At 41.9% G+C, this 20938-nt stretch overlaps 7 protein-coding genes and 1 non-coding gene across 8 annotated transcripts in view; 3 read left to right on the top strand and 5 right to left on the bottom strand.

Annotated features, from left to right (window-relative positions):
- The window catches only part of LOC130688801 (uncharacterized), a 38566-nt gene that overhangs the window by 6619 nt on the left and 11009 nt on the right, over positions 1-20938 (bottom strand). The gene's annotated exons all lie outside the window — the stretch shown is intronic.
- On the top strand, positions 17-1375 carry LOC130688811 (grpE protein homolog, mitochondrial-like). The gene is made up of 5 exons (XM_057511815.1): positions 17-172; positions 343-520; positions 589-819; positions 877-960; positions 1019-1375. The coding sequence occupies exons 1-5, from the start codon at positions 111-113 to the stop codon at positions 1121-1123; spliced, it is 660 nt and encodes a 219-aa protein (XP_057367798.1). The 5' UTR covers positions 17-110; the 3' UTR covers positions 1124-1375.
- Positions 1417-5487, bottom strand: LOC130688800 (protein glass-like). The gene is given in 6 exon segments (XM_057511806.2): positions 1417-2252; positions 2255-2624; positions 2689-3331; positions 3395-3546; positions 3613-3990; positions 5033-5487. Coding segments are annotated over 5 exon segments (1959 nt in total). The 5' UTR covers positions 3916-3990; positions 5033-5487; the 3' UTR covers positions 1417-1761.
- On the bottom strand, positions 10434-11954 carry LOC130688806 (uncharacterized). The gene has a single exon (XM_057511812.2). It carries the CDS (start codon positions 11839-11841, stop codon positions 10762-10764), a length of 1080 nt encoding a protein of 359 aa, XP_057367795.1. The 5' UTR covers positions 11842-11954; the 3' UTR covers positions 10434-10761.
- Positions 12058-13232, bottom strand: LOC130688808 (speckle-type POZ protein-like). Its single transcript, XM_057511814.1, has one exon. It carries the CDS (start codon positions 13171-13173, stop codon positions 12187-12189), a length of 987 nt encoding a protein of 328 aa, XP_057367797.1. The 5' UTR covers positions 13174-13232; the 3' UTR covers positions 12058-12186.
- Positions 13880-14895, bottom strand: LOC130688488 (kelch repeat and BTB domain-containing protein 4-like). Its single transcript, XM_057511471.1, has one exon. The coding sequence runs from the start codon at positions 14893-14895 to the stop codon at positions 13900-13902; it is 996 nt and encodes a 331-aa protein (XP_057367454.1). The 3' UTR covers positions 13880-13899.
- On the top strand, positions 15767-16906 carry LOC130688489 (alpha-(1,3)-fucosyltransferase C-like). Its single transcript, XM_057511472.2, has one exon. It carries the CDS (start codon positions 15767-15769, stop codon positions 16904-16906), a length of 1140 nt encoding a protein of 379 aa, XP_057367455.2.
- Trnat-cgu (transfer RNA threonine (anticodon CGU)) lies at positions 17132-17235 on the top strand. The gene is made up of 2 exons: positions 17132-17167; positions 17200-17235. It is a non-coding gene; the product is annotated as a tRNA-Thr (tRNA).

Below are 20938 nucleotides of genomic sequence, written 5' to 3'. Positions count from 1 at the left end.
TCAGGCTCTAATGTGGATTTGGGTTGCGGAATCGTGTTGCATAAGCCTTTTCTTGTGCAAGACAAACGTTACAGCAGACGGAATTTCCAGCTGAATTTTCCTTCGTGAAAATGGCGTCCACGTGTTTGCGAGTATCGCAGGGCCTAATTCCTAGTTTTCGTGGAATTGTTAGGTAAATAAGCTTGTGGTATTTAGTTTCATTATTGTTTATTGCTTAACTATGAATTGGCTGGTGAATTAAAGAGTCACATAATTTTGGTTTCGTGGTTACACATACGTATGCTGTAACATACCGATTGATTACGTTCCTTTTTAAACATTTTGCAACGTTTATTTTTGCAGGAGAAAGTATTTGAGCGCCAATTCTGTCGGTGCTCTTAGAAGTGTGTCTACCTCGGCTGACGAGAAAACTGCACCTCCACCAGCTGAACCATCAGTGAATGAAAAAAAATTATCATCTGAAATAGAAAGTCTCAGCAAAGATGTGGAAACCTTTAAAGAAAAAATTAGTGATCTTGATGTGTGTTTAATATTTTGTGTGTGAAGGATGGTTTCTCACTCACACATTTTGTTCTGTTTTACATTCAGGACAAGTACAAGCGCTCACTGGCAGATACTGAGAACATGAGAAAAAGACTCACAAAACAAATTGAAGATGCCAAATTATTTGGAATCCAGGGTTTCTGCAAAGATCTCTTGACAGTTTCAGACATTCTTCAAAAAGCCACTGAATGTGTCCCTGCTGAAGAACTTAAAACCAACAGTTCGTTGAAAAACCTTTATGAGGGTCTCACTATGACGGAGGCTGAGCTCCAGAAAGTAACAACTGTAAGAATTAGTCTTTAGACAATTAATATTTCTGTGTATGGAATTTAGGTATTCAAACGTCATGGCTTAGTTCCAGTTAGTCCACTTGGGGAGAAATTCAACCCGAATCATCACGAAGCTTTATTTGAGCAGGTATAACTTTAAAGTCTGTGGCACAATAGTTTTTGTTTCATCTGCATATTTTATCAAGCCGGTAGAGGGGAAAGAACCAGGAACGGTGATAGCAGTTACCAAAATCGGCTACAAACTTCACGAACGTATCGTTCGACCAGCGATGGTAGGAGTGGCCAAGTGAATGCTCGACGACATTGTATAAATACTTCTACTTGGATGGCAGAATAATCCCAAATCATTCAGTTTGTGCGAACTCCGGGTAAATGCAAACTAAATTTTCCATTATATGGTGGCATGAACTTGGGTTGATCTTACAAGAAGTTTCGCATAGACTGAGTGATTTGACCACTCTTATTCATAGCTTAGTTTATTCGGCATGTTGCCGAGAATCCACAAGAAGAATAAAACAAAGCTCTTTTTAATAGTCAAAGAAGCTGACTTCAGTATGAATCGGAGAACGAATTAAAGTCTTCAAGTGTATTCGATATCGTATTATTTTACATGTGATGTGAGATCAGTCGTAAATATTAAAATGGATTTCCGAACAGAAACTTCCCTTGGTCGCAAGCCAAAGTGGAACTGTAAGGAACACTGTTATGGTATTGGCAACACACAAAACTTTGGTTTCAGGGGAGAAGAGAAAACAGAAAACTCGTTGGGAGTTACAAGTTATTTGATAGACACTGTACAAGCCCTCCCTCCTGTAAGGATGTACGTTTGGACATCTTTTATTATTATTATTATTATTGTTGTTATTATTTATAATTAGCTTTGCTTTTTCTTTCCCTTCAAAGAGAGACGTAAACTCCCAGAAACAGATCACGACGTGGCCGAATGGACCCGCATGTGCCGATTGAGGTTGCCCGACTGGGAGAAGCGGAGCAGGCAAAGCTTGCACTGGTAGGGCTTCTCGCCCGAATGAATCCGCATGTGCTTGGTGAGCGTCGACGAGTCGGAGAAGGCCTTTTTGCACATTCGGCAACGGTAAGGCCGTTCACCCGAATGCGTCCGCATGTGGGTGGTGACGGACGAGCTCTGCGAAAAGCGCCGGTCGCAAATTTGACAGCGGAATGGCTTTTCTCCCGAATGGGTCCGTACATGAGCCGTCAAATTGGCCGCTTGACTAAAAGACTTGTGACAGTCACCGCATCGGTACGGCCGCTCTCCCGAATGGGTCCGCATATGCGTCTTGAGCGTACTGGGTCTCGCGTAAGTCTTGCCGCATACTCGACACAAATTGGCTTTGCCCTGGCCGGTTCCTAATCCGATGCTGCTGTTGCTGCTGCTGTTCGAGATTCCGCTCCCGCAGACGCCAATTCTCCATCGTAGTCGACTGTCGGTGTTAAGCTGGGCACAGTAGGCGTAACGCTGGGTTGCCTCACCTGGATGGAACGTTTCTTCACCGCCACGGGGCTGGTGCTTCCGGCTGGGATGGGATAAGCTTCCGCAGATGGATAAGCCGAATAGCTACTTTGCTGGTGGACAGTGGGAGAAGATTTTGACTTTGCGAAGTTTTTGCTGCTTCCTCCGCTGCTGAATGGGCTGGGCGACGATTCTTTAAGTTCCTTAAGTTCGTAGAAACCTGGAGGATCGACGGCAGGCCGCCAATCGCCGGGCAAACAGTATCCCGATGCCGAAGAAGGTGTAAATGATGTCGGGTAAATATTTGAATTGTATGAAACCTATTTAATAATTAAATTAATCGAATTATTATTTTTTTAAAGGTTAAAAATGATTTTATTCTACCTGGATTGGGCTAAGTAGAGCTTGAGCTGGTGGGGCGATGGGATATCCCGTGTTGTTTGGATTGACTGTGACGGTTGCGGCCGCCGCAGCCGCTGCTGCCACTCCCGGTAAGTGGTGAATGCCGGACGTGACGTTGTGGGTGTTCCAGCATTGGAGCGGTGCACCAGTTTCGATTCCATAACTCATGGTCGGTCCCATACTCATTCCCATGCCCATAGTCATGTTCATCGAGACGTTGACACTCATTGAGGGGAAGATTCCGGCGCTTCCGCATCCGGCCCCTCCGTAATTACTCTCCTGATACGATGGCGTCGAACTCGCTGACGTTGGCTGATGGTGCGGATGATGATGAGGATGGTGATGATGGGGCATTTTGGCCGTTTGGCTTGACGTCGTTGTCGGTCCGTGGAACGAGTATTGGCACTGAGCGCTGCCTGAGTTTCCGTTCATGACGGAATTTTGCGATTGCTGCTGTTGGGTAGCAGCTGCAACGGCCGCGGAGAATGGAGACATGGGCCCTTGTTGATGGGGATGCGGTTGCGGCGAGTGATGATTAGAATACAAGGAGCCGTAATTGCCAATCGAATGAGACGATTGGCTAGATTTGAAACTCAATGGCAAGTCAGCCATTTCTTGATGTTGTCTGAGTTAAACAGACGTGCTCATTAGTGGACGAAAAAGAGGAATTTTTAAAAATGGAACTCACTTGTAAGAGGCACACGAACTGAGAGTCAGAAAACCGGGCAGCGGTTCGAAATCCAACGCTGTCAGCGAGTAGCTAGAAAATGGATCTCCACCACGATCTTTGTTACCGACGGATCCGTCGTTGGTTGGACTTCGGCACGGACCCAACAGTTCCTGGTAAATGTTTTAAAGTTTTGCTTGTCAGTAAAATCGAAACTCGGTGGAAATTGTGTTTTTTACCTGCACAGGTGGCAAAGCGGAAAGAGAAGTCAATTGACTAGAGGGATCATTTGCGGATGACGAAGAAATTGCATTGGCGGAATGGACCAATTCGGAAGAGTCGCACAATTGTTGGATCACAGGATCGTGATGATGATGGTGGTGGTGATGAACGTAATGCTGTTGCTGCTGCTGTTGTTGTTGGTGATGTTGATGCTGTTTCACTTCCGCCGACGAAGTGACGGGCGGCGAGGTCGGACTTGGAGGAGTCCACTGGTCCACCGAGGCGAAATTCGGATTGTTGGGTACGTAGCAGCTCTCCATCTTTTATATTGAAGCCGACGAGGCAGCTCTGTGTTGAGTGGTAGTTGCGATGAAAACGTCTCGTTGCCTTGGATGCTGTCTCGGCGGGGGAAAAAAAAGGCCAACAACAAAAGGTTGCAAAGATCAGCTGTATGATCGAAAATTCATCCGGCTTCTTTCTATTTCCTTTCTTCTTATTTTTTTTTTTTTTTTGATTGATACGTTTGAAGTGTGTCTGTAATTTTCCATCAACCTGCGTCTCTCATTCACGTCACGCGCCTATTTTTTTTTCTTGCGGGAGTGAATCCGAATATTACTTCCCCTTTAGTTTGAGCGGGAGTACCGAAGGGAGAAAAAGGTTTCCCCTATTGTGCGCGCATTGGAGTCCTTTTTTTTTTTAGAGAGTCGTAAGGGAAGACCGTGCAGTGCCTGTACGCACTGAGTGCGTACGTTTCCCCCACCCGCTTTAGTTGACAGACGAGAAACCGTAGCAATGAAACTCGAAAAGCAATTATGCCGTTGCCCTGGTGATCCCGTTTCCTTATTTCATTCTGTTTGATTTGCTTTCTTTCTCCTTCTTTTTTTTTGCCGGAACCCCAATAGTCTGCGTCTTGTGATTGATTCTCGTTCGGCCGCCGAACGGACTCGGTGACAGTAGAAAAGAAACATTTAATTTTTAAAAGAAAACTTCAAACTTTTTCATTCCAATATTTTCGTGATTAATTTTTACAGCGACCTATTTGTGGGATGGATTAATATCGCAACACTTTTGCGTATTCTTTCTTTACAAAAGAAATGCAATAGATGAAAGAGTTTTTGTCGTTTACAACGTCATGGAGGCATCCAGAACGCGCTTGATTTGATTTGTTATCCGCTCGAACGAAAGAGGGGATTGACGCAATTGGATTGGCAAAAAAATGTAGTTTGCGGAAGAAATGAGAAAAAAAGCGAAGCGCGTGCGCGCATCAAACACTTGACATGCCCCACATCGATTGCGATTGGTTCCGACCCGTGCTTTTTCACCCCTATAACTCCGCCTCCCTCAACGGCCATTGTTGGCTTTTTAACGTTTGGGGAAGGCCGACACTTAGTCATCATCATAAAAAACGTAAAAGATGGATTTATTATTTTTTTTTACCTGTAATTATGCGATCCCGGAGAAGGTTGTTGTAAAAAAAAAAAAAGAAATCCTTGACTGCAACAGCGACGCACAACGTTTTCACTGGGGCATTTGAAATTCAAGTTCGGCGCACACTATGCCCAATACAGAATATCCACCGTTGTTTTAAAATTAGCAATTCCTTTTCTTTTTTTTTATTTTGTTAGTTAATAGTCGAACAAACGGAGCGGGCGGAGGGATGAAATTCGTAACTCGTTTGTTTTTTAAATGTTCGCAATGGCTCCTCGATTTGAATGAATGGGGGGGGGGCTGATGTTCCAAAGAAGAGCTCGTTTTTAATCGAATCGCCAACGCAACTATCCGCGTCGAGCGATTAAGTTGGACTGATGAGCCGAACTGTCCGGTCGCTTCGCAGCCGGGAAGGAGAATGTGTCCTGTGTGCTGTGCTCGGTCCAGCCGGCACAAAACTAAAGAAAAAAAGAGATACAGGCAACGTATATCCAGCAGGCCGGCCATTCGTCCTCCTACCCTATCTCTCAGCTCACATGGAACATAACCAACACACGTAGATACAAAAAAAAGAAAAAAAAACTATATAAGCTGACAAACAGGATCAGGGCACCAACAAGTTAAGCCGCTCCTCTTCCATGCTAATGTCACAGGACACCACCTTTCCACCCTTCACCCAAAATGTACCCCCACCACCATCAGGAAAAGAGAAAAAAAATCAACCCTCCTTATTTTTTTTTTTTGGGGGGGGGTATAACCTCTTCTTCGTTGAGCTCATTTTACTTCACTTTGTATCTCTTACATGTTGTTTGATCATCTTGTAATAGCGTTTTGATTAATAACTGGCGCGCCAATTTGAATTTGAGCGGGGGGGATTGCTTCAATGATGGGCTATCGTATCATTCAATTCGAAAATGGTTGATCGTTTTCAGAGGTCGTTGATGCGTTAGATGTTGGGCATTTATGCAACTTAAAATAAAATACCGTTGATATATGTCCAGGTTTATGGGGCAGGAAAACGTAGACTGTTTTTTGTTGTGTGATTATTAATTTTTGAATTTAGTGAGTGGAAGAAGATTGTGAGCAAGGGTAGATGGATATAAGGTGATCATCGGATCGGTTTACCACTTTTTTCTGTGTGTGTTGCTGCCCGTGTGTGTTGTTTCATTTTCATTCTTCTCCCTTCGTCTTTATTTTTTTTTTTCGGGGGGAGAACTTTTAGCGGTGACCAGATGGCGCGTCAATTCAAGTGTTCCATATCTCCCCAAGAAGAATATTTTCTTATGTCCGTCGAAAAAAAAAAATAACATGTTCAATTTAAGAGGCGACAGTAAATAAATAGTTGAAAGAGGGGCTTTTTTTTTTTTACAAATGAGGGTCGACACCCACCGCGCATCGTCGCCCAGGTGATTCAATCATCTGGACGTACCAATCGTTTCTTTAGTCTAATCACCAACTTACCTTTGGATCTTTCTTATCAGTGTCAGTTATTTTAATTTATTTTTTAAAATTTCATTTTGTTTATTTAGAAGGGATGATGGTGATGGACTGTTGGCGGCTCCAGAGATGAGACAGAGACGACCCAATATCATTTCCACCTCGAAACCTGGAAGACGAAGGCAAACAAAAAATTATCCAACCCCCTCCCCAACCGACTCGAGAAAAAGATCAGGTTACTTAAATAAAATTAAGTCTCCCTTTTTTTTTTTACTATATTTTTCATATTCTCCTCTTTTTTTTTATTATTATTTCTTAGACACACGCACCACTTCCGCTGGATCGCCTCAGGTGATGTTTTTAATATTTAATTAAAAACAAATAATTAAATGATTCGTGTGTATAGAAGCAATCGACGATATCAAACTGGAGAGACCGACTGCCTGGGAATTGATGCGATAATGATCGATTTCGAATCGGAAGCTCTGCCAATCTCTTGCGCAAATAGACACACACCTGCAGCCGTGCGTCAATGCAACCAGACTCGAACCAGCTACGAAGGGGAGGACGACGCAGCCCAAAGGTAGGGTTTACCCATTGAACTATTTCTTTTTCTATTTATTTTTCACATCCGAAAAAAAAAAAATCGCGGTTACACGTTCGTCACACGGGAAATGATGATCCGATATGTTCGGAAGCGCGCGAAATTCAATCTAATCCGGATGAATGGATGGACATATTTTTTTTTTCTTTCCTGATATCCTCCGTAGACAGTGTGTGTAGTTATTGGAGCTCAAAAGATGTACACACTGTTAGGTAGAGTGGCCATTTAATAGATGGCCAAGTAAAAAAAAATAAAGGGGGGGGGGTTTACTCTGAACTTCCTGCTTCCGTGTTTTAAGGCTTCTTCCGGGACATTTTAGAAGCCAATGCATATAACCCCTGGATTCCCCCCTTTTTTTTTATTTGCTGACCGTGAGTGGTAAGAGAGACAAGTAGTGTATTAAATTCTCACCTGCGGATATTGGAAATACGACACCTTCCGTCTTCCCAACTCCAGAAAAAAATAACAGTTCATATTAAAAAAAATAGATTAAAATTCAATAACCTCATCCGGTCATTGTCTCGTCAGTGAAAATATTTGATAGACAAGGGAGGGATTTTGACGTCCGCTTTTTGAAATTTTTCTCCCCCCCAGAAAAAAATATTTTTCTCTTCCAAAAAATTTGATTAGATTACATCAACGTCTAGCTATATATATAGGCCTCTTTTTTTATTTATTTCTGTATTCATACAGAAAATGCGATGATATCAAATGACTCGATTTCTCCGTGTTTTTTATATATCCTCTGGTGTTTTGGGTTTCCCCTTCTCGTTGATGCAGTTGCGGGTAGAGGGGAGATCAATCCGCAAGTGTGTTGCTATTGATACAGTTACGTACTGGTCCCTAACCGAAGCATTGCGGATGATTGCTTGATAATAATGCGGTAATCAGCCGGTGGTTATTGACCCAATGCACGTGTGCCTACCGCCTTGGATTGTATCGATGACGCGTGTCATCTTCAATCCTCTTTACCGCGATTTGTTCTCCCCCTCTCTTTTTATTGAGTGTTTTCTTTTATTTGGCCGGCCTCTATAGACCTGTTTACTCTTTGAATCAAACTCTCTCGTAGGCATCGATCCTGAGAGACATTTTGCGCGTGCCTTTTGTCAACTTTGCGAGGGTTTTCTTGTCAGATCCGAATGTGCTGATCTTTAAAAAAATATTGAAAATTTATGTCGTGTTCAAGTCTGTGAAATAGTCTTGTCTCGTGCTTGTCGACGTTAATGAAGAGTGACGTTGACACTTTGGACAAGGCCGGGTGCGAGTTTTTGACTCAACGAAATGAGTTGGGAAGGCCTACGAGGCCGTTTAGGATTACACACAGAAGGCGCCGCAGCCTCGAAAAACCGACAAACAACAACATGTTCAACTGAATTTTAGGCTTTACATTTTTAGAACAACTGTTGTTCCAGCAATGAGTCTTGTTCATTAACACTTGTGACAAGGGCTGGCCTCTTTATTTGCTTTAGCACGCGCGTCATTCTTTTTGAATACTCCAAAAGACTTCGACGAGACATTTTCGCAAGTATTTCCTTAATCTCAAATTGAAAATCAATATTCCCTTTTTTTTTCCTCTGAAGGACTAATCCTTTACTAGGATAAAAAAGAATTGTTTCTTTTTTGAAAAGGCGTGGCTGTCGAATGCCCGTGCATCGCAGGAACGTTTCAAATTGGGGTAGCCAGCGGGTCGATGATGTTTGGGAATTATTCTTAACGCTGTCGAATATTAAAGTCCTTGTTTTTCTTTATGCGGATAAAAAAAAACAAAACAAAGGTGGACTTGTAAAGAGGCCTTACAACTGTTTTTTTTTTTTTTTTTTTTTTGCTCTTCCATCTCTTGACGTGCAGCCGGTCTGTGGGCTCAAGCCTCTTACAAATTGTCGCAAACGCGCACGCGCACCAGACGCAGTGTGTGTGTGTGACTGTTGAAGCCTTACGATTTGTCATTTTACCGATGAGTTGTAGACATTGAGCAAAGCTCTTCCCATCCCCCCTCTCTTTCGTGTTAGAAGCATGTGTGTCATCCACATAGCTCGTGCCTGTTTTTTACTTATCCCGTTGTCTTCTTATGTAGATCGAATTCGTTTTTTCGGGCTTACCTTTTTTTTTAGATGGCCATCCGTTAGATGGAGCGCAGACGAGGGCATTTTTCAATTATGCGGTTGTGATAATTCCTGATGAAAAATGATAATTCAATTTTGAAAATGTAAGGTATGCAGAGCCGTTTTTCTTGAATTAAAGAAGGAAAAAAATGTCGATTATTTGATTTTCAAAGAAATTGTTGTTGTCCAGGCAGAAGGAAAGATCCGCCCCTCATTCCTGAAAAAAGAAAACGATAAGAAATTTACCTTAGAGGTCAACTTTTTTGTTTTACCCTCGTAAAATACCTGGGGTCGTCTCCGATTACTCGAGAGCCTCCAAAACTCGGTCGAAACCAACGACACCGGAGTTGATGTTTCGGGGTCGGTTAGAGACAGCCAAGAGTTAGGAGTCTATATCAGTTTTTTCTTTTCAAGTAGCAGGTTGCGGTTTCTTATAAAAAAAAAGGTTCGTTATCCGTGAATGTGTATCAAACTTCGATGAAATCAGGTCTTCTATTTAACGTTTGAATGAGAAACGCTTCCACTTCAGCGTTTCCTTTTGCAATTTTCCCATTCCGCTTGAAGGAAAATAGCAAAAAATGAAATCTTACAACGACGTTGTGCGTCTTGTAGTTCGCAGTCAATCCGATTTTTCGCTCTAATTTTTTTTTCTGTTTGGAAATCCGTGTCGCGAAATTCCCTTGTTTAAAAATTACGTAACGCGTTATTGATTTCTAGTTAGGCCGCTATACTCGAAAGTAATACCCTTCTCTTTTTATTAAAAAAAAAAATGGTGGGATCAATAATTACTGGAGAAGTTAACGACATTGAACTAGCTCAATCTTGAGCTGACACTGTAGGGCTGCTTTGGAAATGTTTAATTAGATTATTTTGCGGATAATTCCGATGTAGCGCAAAACCGCATTGTAAAATGTAATCGGATCGTTTTAATTCCGATTTCAATATGTTGATTTTTTTAAAGCGAAATTTTTAAACATTAATTTGGTTTGTTTGGAGGGGGGTTGTCAGTTTGCCCACGTCCGTTTCCCAGTGTCCAATCCTTCGCTTCCAACCCGAAAAAAAAAAAGAAAACGGAACTGGAAGTGATATTGGATACCAAGTTTGAAAACCGTTAGGGTATTTTTCGTTGTTTTTACTAGACATAAAAGAAAAAAGGCATTGAATTTCGTGGTTATTTAGTCTGTTTATTTATTATTTTTATTTTTCCAACCACGGAATATGCGGAGCAGAGGCTCAGCGTAGAGGGAAAATTGAAAGTCAAATTCAAATACGGAATATTTCGAACTAAAATGTATTCAACTTTTCAATAACCGCGAAATGCATTTCGTTGTTTTTCTACATCAAAAGGTGGGGAAATCAAAGGGCCCGCATTTTGCGAGTCTTTATTTGACGTCACATATATCCTGGGCAAAAAGGGGCGTACCTTTAAGCAATAGGACAGATTGACTGCGGATGCAAGAAGCCCTATATCCGTTAGCTTACTTAATACTTGCTTTACTTATTCTCTTTAAAAATTTATTAATTCATATTTTGTTTGTGCGGCGATGCAGTCTGATGTTCAGTAAATGATTAGGCCACTGCATTTGATGGAAAGTTTATTTTCTTAAATTCGAAGGAAATTGAGCTATATCAATGATGCGACGAGTTGCCAACAGATTGAGTTCGGGATAGTTCTTTGCCATCCGGTCCCATTCTTCCGTTTGACAAATCGTTTTGGCGTTACTAACCACAATGTCGAGTGCGACGTTTTTGACGTTTTCCATCGAATGCAAATCAGCCCAGATCATGATGTTTATGGCGTTATTCAGCTCGATATGTGAAAGGAGATATTCAATGCACTCGTTGCGTAAATCTAAGATATCGTACTTGTCCGCAGCCGAGAACAGTTGCTGGGCAGTGTCGTCCGTCAGCGCTGACTCGGTACGGCCAACGTAGACGTAATGAAGCAGCTCCTTGAAAATGTTTGATTTGATGTCTTTGATGGTGACTTTACCCGTCTTTGCCTCTTGCATATCGTGATTGAACATGGCGCCAAATACCGCGCTCCTGGCCGATAAGATTTGAATATGGCCGCCGATTTGCTGGCCGTTTTCGAAAATAAACTGGACGTCGCATTGGTTTTGACACACAAACAAGTAGTTCGCTAAATGCGCCAGGGCTTTTATTTCACGTTGACCGATACGATTAAACTCGATCCAGATTTCAGCGGTAAATAAAGTGAGCTTAGGATTGGCCCTGCTTTGCGTGTTGGGGATGTTCACCTGGAATTTTTCAGACTTGACGTTCCAGCCACTCGTGTCAGACGATCTCTTCAACTTGATTTTTGCGTTTTCGTTGGTGATAATCCACACGTTGCAAGGTTGAAGATAATAATCTGAGACAGGGTTTCTGTCTGCGTTAGAACGCGTTGCATCATTACCTTCTTTTAACTGCGTTAAAGACACTTCGATGTCATATTTCCTGAAAAATCTGGAATGGGAAGGTTGTCCGTATGCGAGTTCTGTTTGGATCTGATTTTCGTACGTGCACGACACGTTGAAGTGGGTTTCGAACTTGGCATCGCAGCCGGACAGTTGGAAATCTTCATTCGCTACTCCGTCCACGTTGGCGAAATCAACTGTCCACTTTGCACATTTTAAACTGCCTTTATTTTCGTTAGCGATTGCGATCGGCATTGTAAGCGAAAATAACTTTGTTGCTGCCTATTGCTCTCACTTTCTTGACAACGGTGAAGTTCCAGAACGTTAAATCTTTTTTTAAAAAGAAAAATTGTGTGTTGTTGCTCAATTTTTCTTATCGTGCCGTGTTATTATCTTACGTTAAAATTCGTAGATAAAGTGGCGCGTATCTCAAGTCGCAGTATTTGTTGATAAAAAGCTTTCAAAACGCAGTAAAACATCGTGCTTCTTTTGAATGGAAATTTAGCTCTTTATTTTCATCTGAAATTTGCAAATGAAATTCACGTGAGTCGTACGAGAAACCATTGTTAAAGGGAGGGTATTGTCGCAGTCAGGAAATGTTTATTTTATAGTCCGTGTAACGCGGACAGAAAGGTCGGGATGTATTCCCGCTAAATACTCCCATTTGGTCGTCTCACGAATTGTATGAAAATGTTCAGCGACAAACTTTATAGCCGCCTCTCTAAGTGAGTCGATCGAATGGGCTTCGGCCCAGATCATCAAGTCGATGGCATTATTCAGTTGTATGTCGAACAGTAGAACATCTACACACTCTTCTCGTAGGCCTTCTATGTCGTATTTCTCGGCCGCCAAGTACAACGACTGGGCCTTGGTTTCAGTCAACGGTGTGCCAGTATGGCCGGTATAAATGTAATGCAGGAGGTCTTTAAAAATGTCTTCTTGGATGTCCGCGATGTCGACTTGACGCGTCATCCTGTCGTTGGTGAACATGTGTTTGAACACAGGACTGGAAATCGATAGAATGGCAACGTGGCCACCGACGCGCTGTCCACTTTCGAAAACGAATTGGACGTCGCAATGTGTTTGCTGATCAAGTAGCTCCGCCATACGTCTGACAACCTTGATTTCGCCAATACCGACGGAATTGAATTTGATCCAAAGAACGCCATAGAAGGTGTGATACTCTGAAGGAAAATCAGTCGAAATGCTGCGTGATTGCCATTTATTTTCCGGACTTTTTTCAAAAAAATGTTTCGTTACGTCTTTGCCAATGGTCAACCACATATAGCGCGGCAGACGATAGCAATCCGGAATAACACCTGCATCGTCGGTGGGATTTGATCCGTCGTTTTTGCCAGATGTTGTTATTAGAAAGAACTCGATTTTGTACTTTTGGCTCTCATGGCGATCGGTTACAGGAATGCACGACAAATTGCATTGCAACTCAAAATGGTACGTATACGAACGGCCTTGCGTGCGCTTCACCTGAAGAGGGCTAGATTTTTTCACGTTTAGGGCGCAGTTAAAAGACCATTTCACGCTGACGATGCTCTCGTCGTTTTTGGTAACGTTGGCACGAATGGACATGCCGAATTTATCGGAAGTATTTCCAATTTCTTTTCGTGCGCGACTTGGTTCGTACAATGCGTTTGTATTTCAACTGAGCTTTGGCAAACAGAAAAAAAAACGATTCAGCAGATATGTTTTTCTTATCTTTTAACTTGACTAGTCTTATCTGAGTTTCAAAGTCTTATTATGTCTTCAGCAACGAACTCCTTTTTTTTTGTTTTGTCCAACGTTATCAGCAATAGCGTATTTGTTTGAAAAACAAAAACAAAATCGTGTTCCAGGATACCTTCCATTCTAAATTATTCGAAATGCTTTATTCATCTGTTCTCTGTTGTCTGTACGTGCACGACACGTTACAGTGGGTGTTGAACTTGGCACAACAGCCGGGCAGCTGGAACTGTCCACTTTGCGCATTTGAAACTGTCGTTATTTCCGTCAGCGATTGCGATCGGCATTCTACGCGAAAACAACTTTGTTGCTGCCTTATTGTTTCCACTTTCTTAACAACGACGTAGCTCGTCTTATCGTGCCGTGCTTTCTTCTATCAAAATTTATCGATAAATTTGCACGTATCTTAAGTAGTCGTATTTGTTGAAAAGCTTTGAAAACGCATTAAAAACACCGTGCCTCTTTGGTATGTGAATTTAGCTCTTTATTTTCATTCTAAATTTGCAAATGAAATTCGTGTGGGTCGTACGAAAAACTACTGTTAATGGTAGGGTTATTTCTGCAATCAGGAAATGTTTATTTCATCATCCGAGTGGCGCGGAGACAAAGCTCGGGATGATTTTTCATTAGATCCGCCCACTTTGCCGTCTGACAAATTGTTCGAAAATGTTCAGCGACAAATTTCAGAGCCGGCTCTTTAATTTCAATGATCGAATGGACATCGGCCCAGATCATCAAGTCGATGGCATTATTCAGTTGTACGTGGAACAGTAGAAAATCTACACACTCTTCTTGTAGGCCCTCTATGTCGTATTTCTCGGCCGCCACGTACAATGACTGAGCCGTTGGTTCAGTCAACGGCGTGGCAGTCCGGCCGGTATAAATGTAATGCAGGAGGTCTTTAAAAATGTCTGCTTCGATATCCGCGATGACGACTCGACCCGTTTTAGCCTCCACCATGTCGTTGGTGAACATGGCTTCAAACACAGGACTGGAAACCGATAGAATGGCAACGTGGCCGCCGATGCGCTGTCCACTTTCGAAAACGAATTCGACGTCGCAATGTGTTTGCTGGACGATCAGCTCCGTCATACGTATGACAGCGTTCAGTTCGCCAATACCGATGGAATTGAATTTGATCGAAAGAACGCCATTGAAAGCGCCATAGTGCGAAGGATGAGGAATCGAAATGTTGCGTGTTTGCCATTTGTTATCAAGACATTTTTCAAGAAAATGTTTCGTTACGTCGTTGGCCATAGTCAACCATATATCGCACGGTAGACGATAATAAACCAGAATAGCATCTGCATCGTCGGTGGGATTTGATCCGTCGTTTTCGCCAGGTCGTGTTGTCAGTAAGAACTGGATTTTGTAGTTTTGGATCTGGTTGGGATCAGTTTTAGGAATGCACGACAAGTTGCATTGCAACTCGAAATGGTACGTATACGAGTATCCGTACGTGCGATCCACTTGAAGAGGGCCAGATTTTTTCACGTTTGGGTTGTAATCAAAAGACCAGTTCACGTTGACGAGTCTCTCGTCTATTTTGTGAACACTGGCACTGATGGACATGCTTTAATCCAGCGGAGGTAGTTCCGATTTTGTTTTCTTTCGTACAACTCGTCTTTATTTCAACTGAGTTTGGCTAACCACAAAATGTGTTCAGTTGATTTAATTTTTTTTGGTGTCTTTATCGTTAACTTGATTATTCTTATCCGAGTTTCAAAGTTTAATCACGTCGAAAATAACGAAATGTTTCTTGTTTGTCCAACGTTATCAGCAATAGCGTAGTTCTTTGAAAACCAGAACATCCTGTTCCAGGTTACCTCCCGTTCTAAAATAGTTGGAACGTGTTTCTCTTTCTTTTTTCGGTTTTACTTTTCAAGTTATGATTTTCCCCATCGTACGATTTATGCGAGAAACGTTTTTGTGTAACTTATTGCTCGCCGACGTTTTTTTTTTTGAATGCATTTCCTGGAATTTGCAATGACATCGATTTTATGCCTCTAAAGATTTCAATACGTATTGCCTACGTTTTTTTCTAGTCACAAAACATGTTTTTCCATCATTGAAACATAACCAACAGCACCTAGTTGTTTTACAGTTTTTACCTTTTGTTCGTCGTCATTTGAATTGAAATGAAAAAATGTTAGCGTTCACTAGGCACTCGAATTCGATCGTTTATTTCGTTTCACTAGCGTTCGTGCCCAGTAACTATTCATGTAGTCGTTTCAAGAAACACCCTCGATTCAAACAAACAATTCGCTCGGATTAAATGACTCGCTTAAAAGAACGCTAGCAAGGTGTTCTGTTACGTTCACTCGCCTTTAATTTAGCGACACAAATCGTGCGTGATTTCAGTCGTCAGTTTTCCATTATACCAAACGAGACGTGCGCCGACGATCACGAACGAAATTCATTGACCAGCCGTTCGACAAAAGAAATGAAGCTCGCAAGTTCCTACTGTAAACATGGCATCGTGACGCTCTTTCTATTTATGTTCGTGATGTACGCCGTCCAGCGTCTAACAATTCAAGGAGCAAAAACAACGACAACGCGTCAGACTAAAAGTATTTTAATTTGGAACAGTCCCGAACGCATCGAAACGGCCGCGTTCGGCGTCGGGCGTTCGCCTTTTATCGAACACGGTTGCGAAATCAACGAATGCGTCATCTTCGATAACCAGTCAGCCCTTCCTTTGGATAATTACGACGCCATCATCGTGCACGTTCACGAATTATGGTTAACAACGTTACCCGATTTCAAAAGGCAAAGTCATCAACGTTTCATTTTTCTGACGCAAGAGACGCCCCTAATCTCGCAAACGCTCGACGTATCCTCATTGGCAAACGTATTCAACTGGACCATGACCTATAGACTCGATTCAGACATTGTGTTGCTTTACGGACGCATCCGTCCGCGCCGGACGGCCCCTAAAAATGCGGAAGACATTCAAATATTGATGGGGAAAATGCGTGCGATGTCGACCAGGAACTACGCGGCCAATAAGACGAGTCCGGTCGTTTGGATGGCGTCTCATTGCGACACTCCGAGTCGGAGGGAGGTGTACATCCGCCAATTGAGCGCATTTATTCCGGTCGATGTTTACGGCGGATGCGGTCCGTTGACGTGTGAGCGCAACGACACGCATTGGCTTTCACATCCGAAATGCTACGACGTGCTGGAAGCGAAATACAAATTTTATTTGTCGTTTGAAAATTCCATTTGCGCGGATTACGTGACTGAGAAATTCTTTGAAATCATGCGCAAAGAGATGGTGCCCGTCGTTTACGGCGGGGCCAATTACAGTCGAATTGCGCCTCCGCATTCGTACATCAACGCGCTTGATTATACGCCGGAGAAGCTGGCCGAGTACTTGAAAATGTTGGACGCTAACGATACGCTGTACAATGAATTTTTCTGGTGGAAAGTCCATTACCGAGTGGAGGCTGGAGCGCATCAAATGGCACGACACGGGTTCTGCGATTTGTGTCGAAAACTCCATGAGAACGAGGATGTAACACAATCCTATTCCAAATTAGTACCGGAATGGGATTCGAACACTCAATGCAAATCTGATTGACGAACAAATTTCTATTTTTATTTGCGATTTTTTAAAAATTCTTTTGTTGTTTCGTATTAAATTTCATGTTGGGTTTCTAGCGTCAGTGCGTTAAAAAATAAATGCGGCACAATCCCCATGCATATTTGCTACACGATATTTAATGCGGCGATTCATAACTGAATTTTTTTTTTCAATTCTATTAATCTATTTTGAATAGTTAATGGTCACTAAATTTAATGGATCGCCTTCTTAGCTCAGTGGTAGAGCGCTGGTCTCGTACATTTAGATATTAACTGATTTGACCAGAAGTCAACCAGAGGTCGAGAGTTCAATCCTCTCAGGAGGCACTTGTAAATGTTATTACCCTACGCGTGACACGGGTCTTAATTCACTTATAAAGTACTGCAATGTGCGCGTACCTGGGTGTTTATCTGCCGTGTGTGAGCTGTTTTTTCGCCGCTCCTTGCCGTAAGATAAGCCTATCGGATAGTGAAAATTCAAAAATCGATATCGATCGGTTCCATTTTACGAAAATAATGTATTAAAGTTTAATTAGAATAATGAGTAACATAATGGGGAGAGTTAATGGAATTAGGAAGTGTAATGCTTTGATTGTTTGTTGATTATTAATGTATCTAATTGAATTTTATATGTTATTAATTGATAGGTACGACAGCAAGAAAAGGAAAGAATGTTCAGGCCAAACCAGATAAGATTTAACTACAGCTCATCGCTGCGAGCGTCGCGTGGCCGTGACACTTAAACAGGGAAATTCTGTGGTAAAATTCACCCACTCTTCCGTCCGGCAAATGCTTTTAAAAGTACGAACCACAACGTCAAGAGCAGCTTCTTTAAGGAAGTCGATTGAATGACGCTCAGCCCAGGCCAGCAATGTAATGGCATTATTCAATCATACGCTTGAAACAAGAAACCGGGTGCATTCTTTTTTCAGGTCTTGGATTTCGTACTTTTTGGCTACGACGAACAGCGATTGGGCCGTTTCTTCCGTCAACGGCAAGCGAGTTCTTCCCTAATAAATGAAGTGGAGCATTTCTTTGAAAGTCTCGCGATTGATATCCCTAACGTTGACTTGATCCGTCCTCGTCTCTTGCGTGCCACCATTGAACATGATGGCAAACACCTTACTCCTGGCCGATAGGATGTTGGTATGTCCTCCGATGGGCTGGCCATCTTCGAAAGAGAACCAAACGTCGCATTTTGTTTGCTGGACGAATAAGTAGTCAGTCATCGCCTTGAGTGCATTCATCTTTCCAGCACCAAATGTGTTAAACTTAATTAATAACTCACAGTATACCGTATCATGTACACGCAGTATGAGTGACCCATACGACTTCCATTCATCTAATCCTGCCGATTTCTCCAAGTTAATTTATTGCGTGCACTGTAAGCGAATTCAACAGCGCAGGGTAAACGATAGTAATCTGGAAGCCGATCTACTTCTCCGCTGGAACTCGCTGTTAAACAGACTCCGGTGATTATCCGGGGCAGCGGGCGATGGTCGTAGAAGTAATGAGAAAGCCAGGGAACGTAAAAGGTAAAGAAAATATCAAACTTCAAAACGTATGGGTAGTAACGATTAAGCTGAAAGGTATGCTTATTGTTCTCGCCCAGTTGCTTGAAAGAAATCGTCCATTTGACAGATGTCACATCATCGTTTTTCTCTTCGATTTTGAAATCCATCGTCAATGAAGGAGAATACCACAACGATTTTAATGGACAACTGAAATCAACATGGCGATCGCTGTATACAGGTGAAGTTTTATCTTCTGCGACAGTGTGAACAAGTTTTATCGAAATGGAGCGATAGGCTACGAAGGTAAGCTGCGCAATCGTTTATAAACTCATCATTTTCGATTGATACGGAACACTATCTCAAATTGCTTGTGGATAACTACTTTTATTTATTTTAATAGATGCAGATTTATTTTGGATTCCAATAGTTTACGTCCCGAAGCCTTAACTATTGGTAATCAGTTTGAATGTTGCCAATGGATTACGACATTATGTAGTCAGCTGATGGAATGATTAGGCAATCTGTTCTAGTTGCCGTGTCCCGCGAGTTCCAAATCCGTAATTATGCTAATCATAGTTAATTAAAACTTCCTTTTTCCTAGTTTGAATATCATTCGAAACAAAATCTTGCCACTGGGAAAGGAAAACGCAGTGCAATCAAGCTAATAATATACCTTAAGGATAAAGGTAACGGTGTCGAATGTCGAAATGCAAAGGGCACAGTTTTGACCATTGCTACATACGGACAAGAGTCGTCGAAAAATGTCCAAGAGTTTTCTGAACAATTTTCGAAAAATCTCGCCAGGTATTTAACTGATTCAATCAGAATGCCTTTGAACTCATTTCCAACACCCAAGGCCCTTCCTGGAACCAAAAAAGAATTTCCGCATGTGTGTAGCCGTGTAAACAGTGGAAAGGTGAAAACACCAAAATTTCGCGCGTCATTTTACAATCAAAACTCATCCGGAATTGCAGCCTGCTCCGTTAGCGCACCTCGTGCCAAGCCCGGCACGCACCATGATTCTTCTGGTGTGTCTGCTTGCCTCAACAAACAGATTAGAAATCCACTAATCAAAGTTGAGTCGGCAGAGAAAAAGCCTCGTAGCAGCCAACTGGACAGCAGGCCGATTAAACCAACGTGGATCATTACTACACAGATAGATGCCAAGAAAATGCCTATCGAGATTCCACCTTTGCCCGGCAAGAAAAAGACATTGAAAGATTTGGTGTGTAAACCTTTCCAGGCCAAGCCACTACCTCTCAGCACTTACGAACCGTTTGTACCTAGGAAACGTCCGTCTGTCTCGTGTAACAAGAAATCAGCAATCAAGCTGAGCCCGACGGAGGAACGGGAACTCCGGGAATTTGAATTGGCTGAAAAGGTGATTCCTAAAATTGAGTCTCAGAAGAAGGAGAAGATTCCCGTTCGTTTCGAAAAGGCTACCCAATTCCCTGCCAAAGAAGAAGTTACACGGCATGAAGCGGCTCTAGTGAAAATGCTGGAAGAGATCATTTTTCGAGAACTTGCAAAGAAAAAGACGGCCCCGTAATGTTACGTAACATGTTAAATCAACTGAAAAGTTGGTTTTAATTAAGACAAGTATCCATTTTCGATTCTTTTGGTGTACAGGAACGTGTGGTGGTTGGTTCATTACACGAATTTCAATATTATCATAATATTTATTTACTCTGTCATCGATATGTCGGTGAAGTCCAAAAAAGGAGGTTTTATATGTACCAAGTATTTTGCTTGCTCATTCCTTCCATTTTCTCAAAATTATATACAATTTTTGAAGTTTATGGGGTGTAAAACACTAGAGCCATCTTGTGGTGGCAAGAAAATAATTTTTCGTGAAATCGCAAAGACAAAGGCGGCCCCGTAAAATTATTGTTTATGGCAATCCGTTTTACCCCCAAACAAGAAATCGGTCAGGAAAAATCCAGGAAAATGGTTCTTTTTTCATTAAGTCAACCTTTTTTTAAATATATTTGTGCTGCATCACTCTAATGCTGGATCGCTCTAGCGCGCCAGTACGTTTCAGCGCAATTACCGTGGGAATTTTGCCCCCAAAATCTCAAAAAATGGACTATCATTGGAATTGGTTGAATATCACAGGATATACTCAAAATTTAATGCTGATTCCGGGAAAATATTCTTTTTTTCAAAAAGTCAATGGTTTTTGAAACATATCGAATATTCGCGAAGTGCTTTGCACTAGCGCGCCAGTACGCTACAGCGTTAACATGTTTACATATTCTAGCCATATAATGATCAGAGTTTTCAAAATAGATAGAATAAAACCAAATAGAAGAAAATTCAATTATATTTGTGCTAAGCATAATTATCAGTTTATAACGGACCTATTTTTGAAATACAAGGAATATTTAACTAAGAATCTGACAAGTAGATGGCGATAGTAAAAAAGAACCCCGATTTTTTAAAATAAAATGGATTGCTATAATTGTTACGTAGCATATTGAATCCACTATTTGTTTGTCAAACTATTTTGATTGCTC

This window comes from Daphnia carinata, chromosome 9, assembly GCF_022539665.2.
Source record: "Daphnia carinata strain CSIRO-1 chromosome 9, CSIRO_AGI_Dcar_HiC_V3, whole genome shotgun sequence".
Taxonomy (NCBI): domain Eukaryota; kingdom Metazoa; phylum Arthropoda; class Branchiopoda; order Diplostraca; family Daphniidae; genus Daphnia; species Daphnia carinata.
Note: the sequence above shows the minus strand (reverse complement) of the source record. Positions and strands in the feature narration are given on the sequence as shown.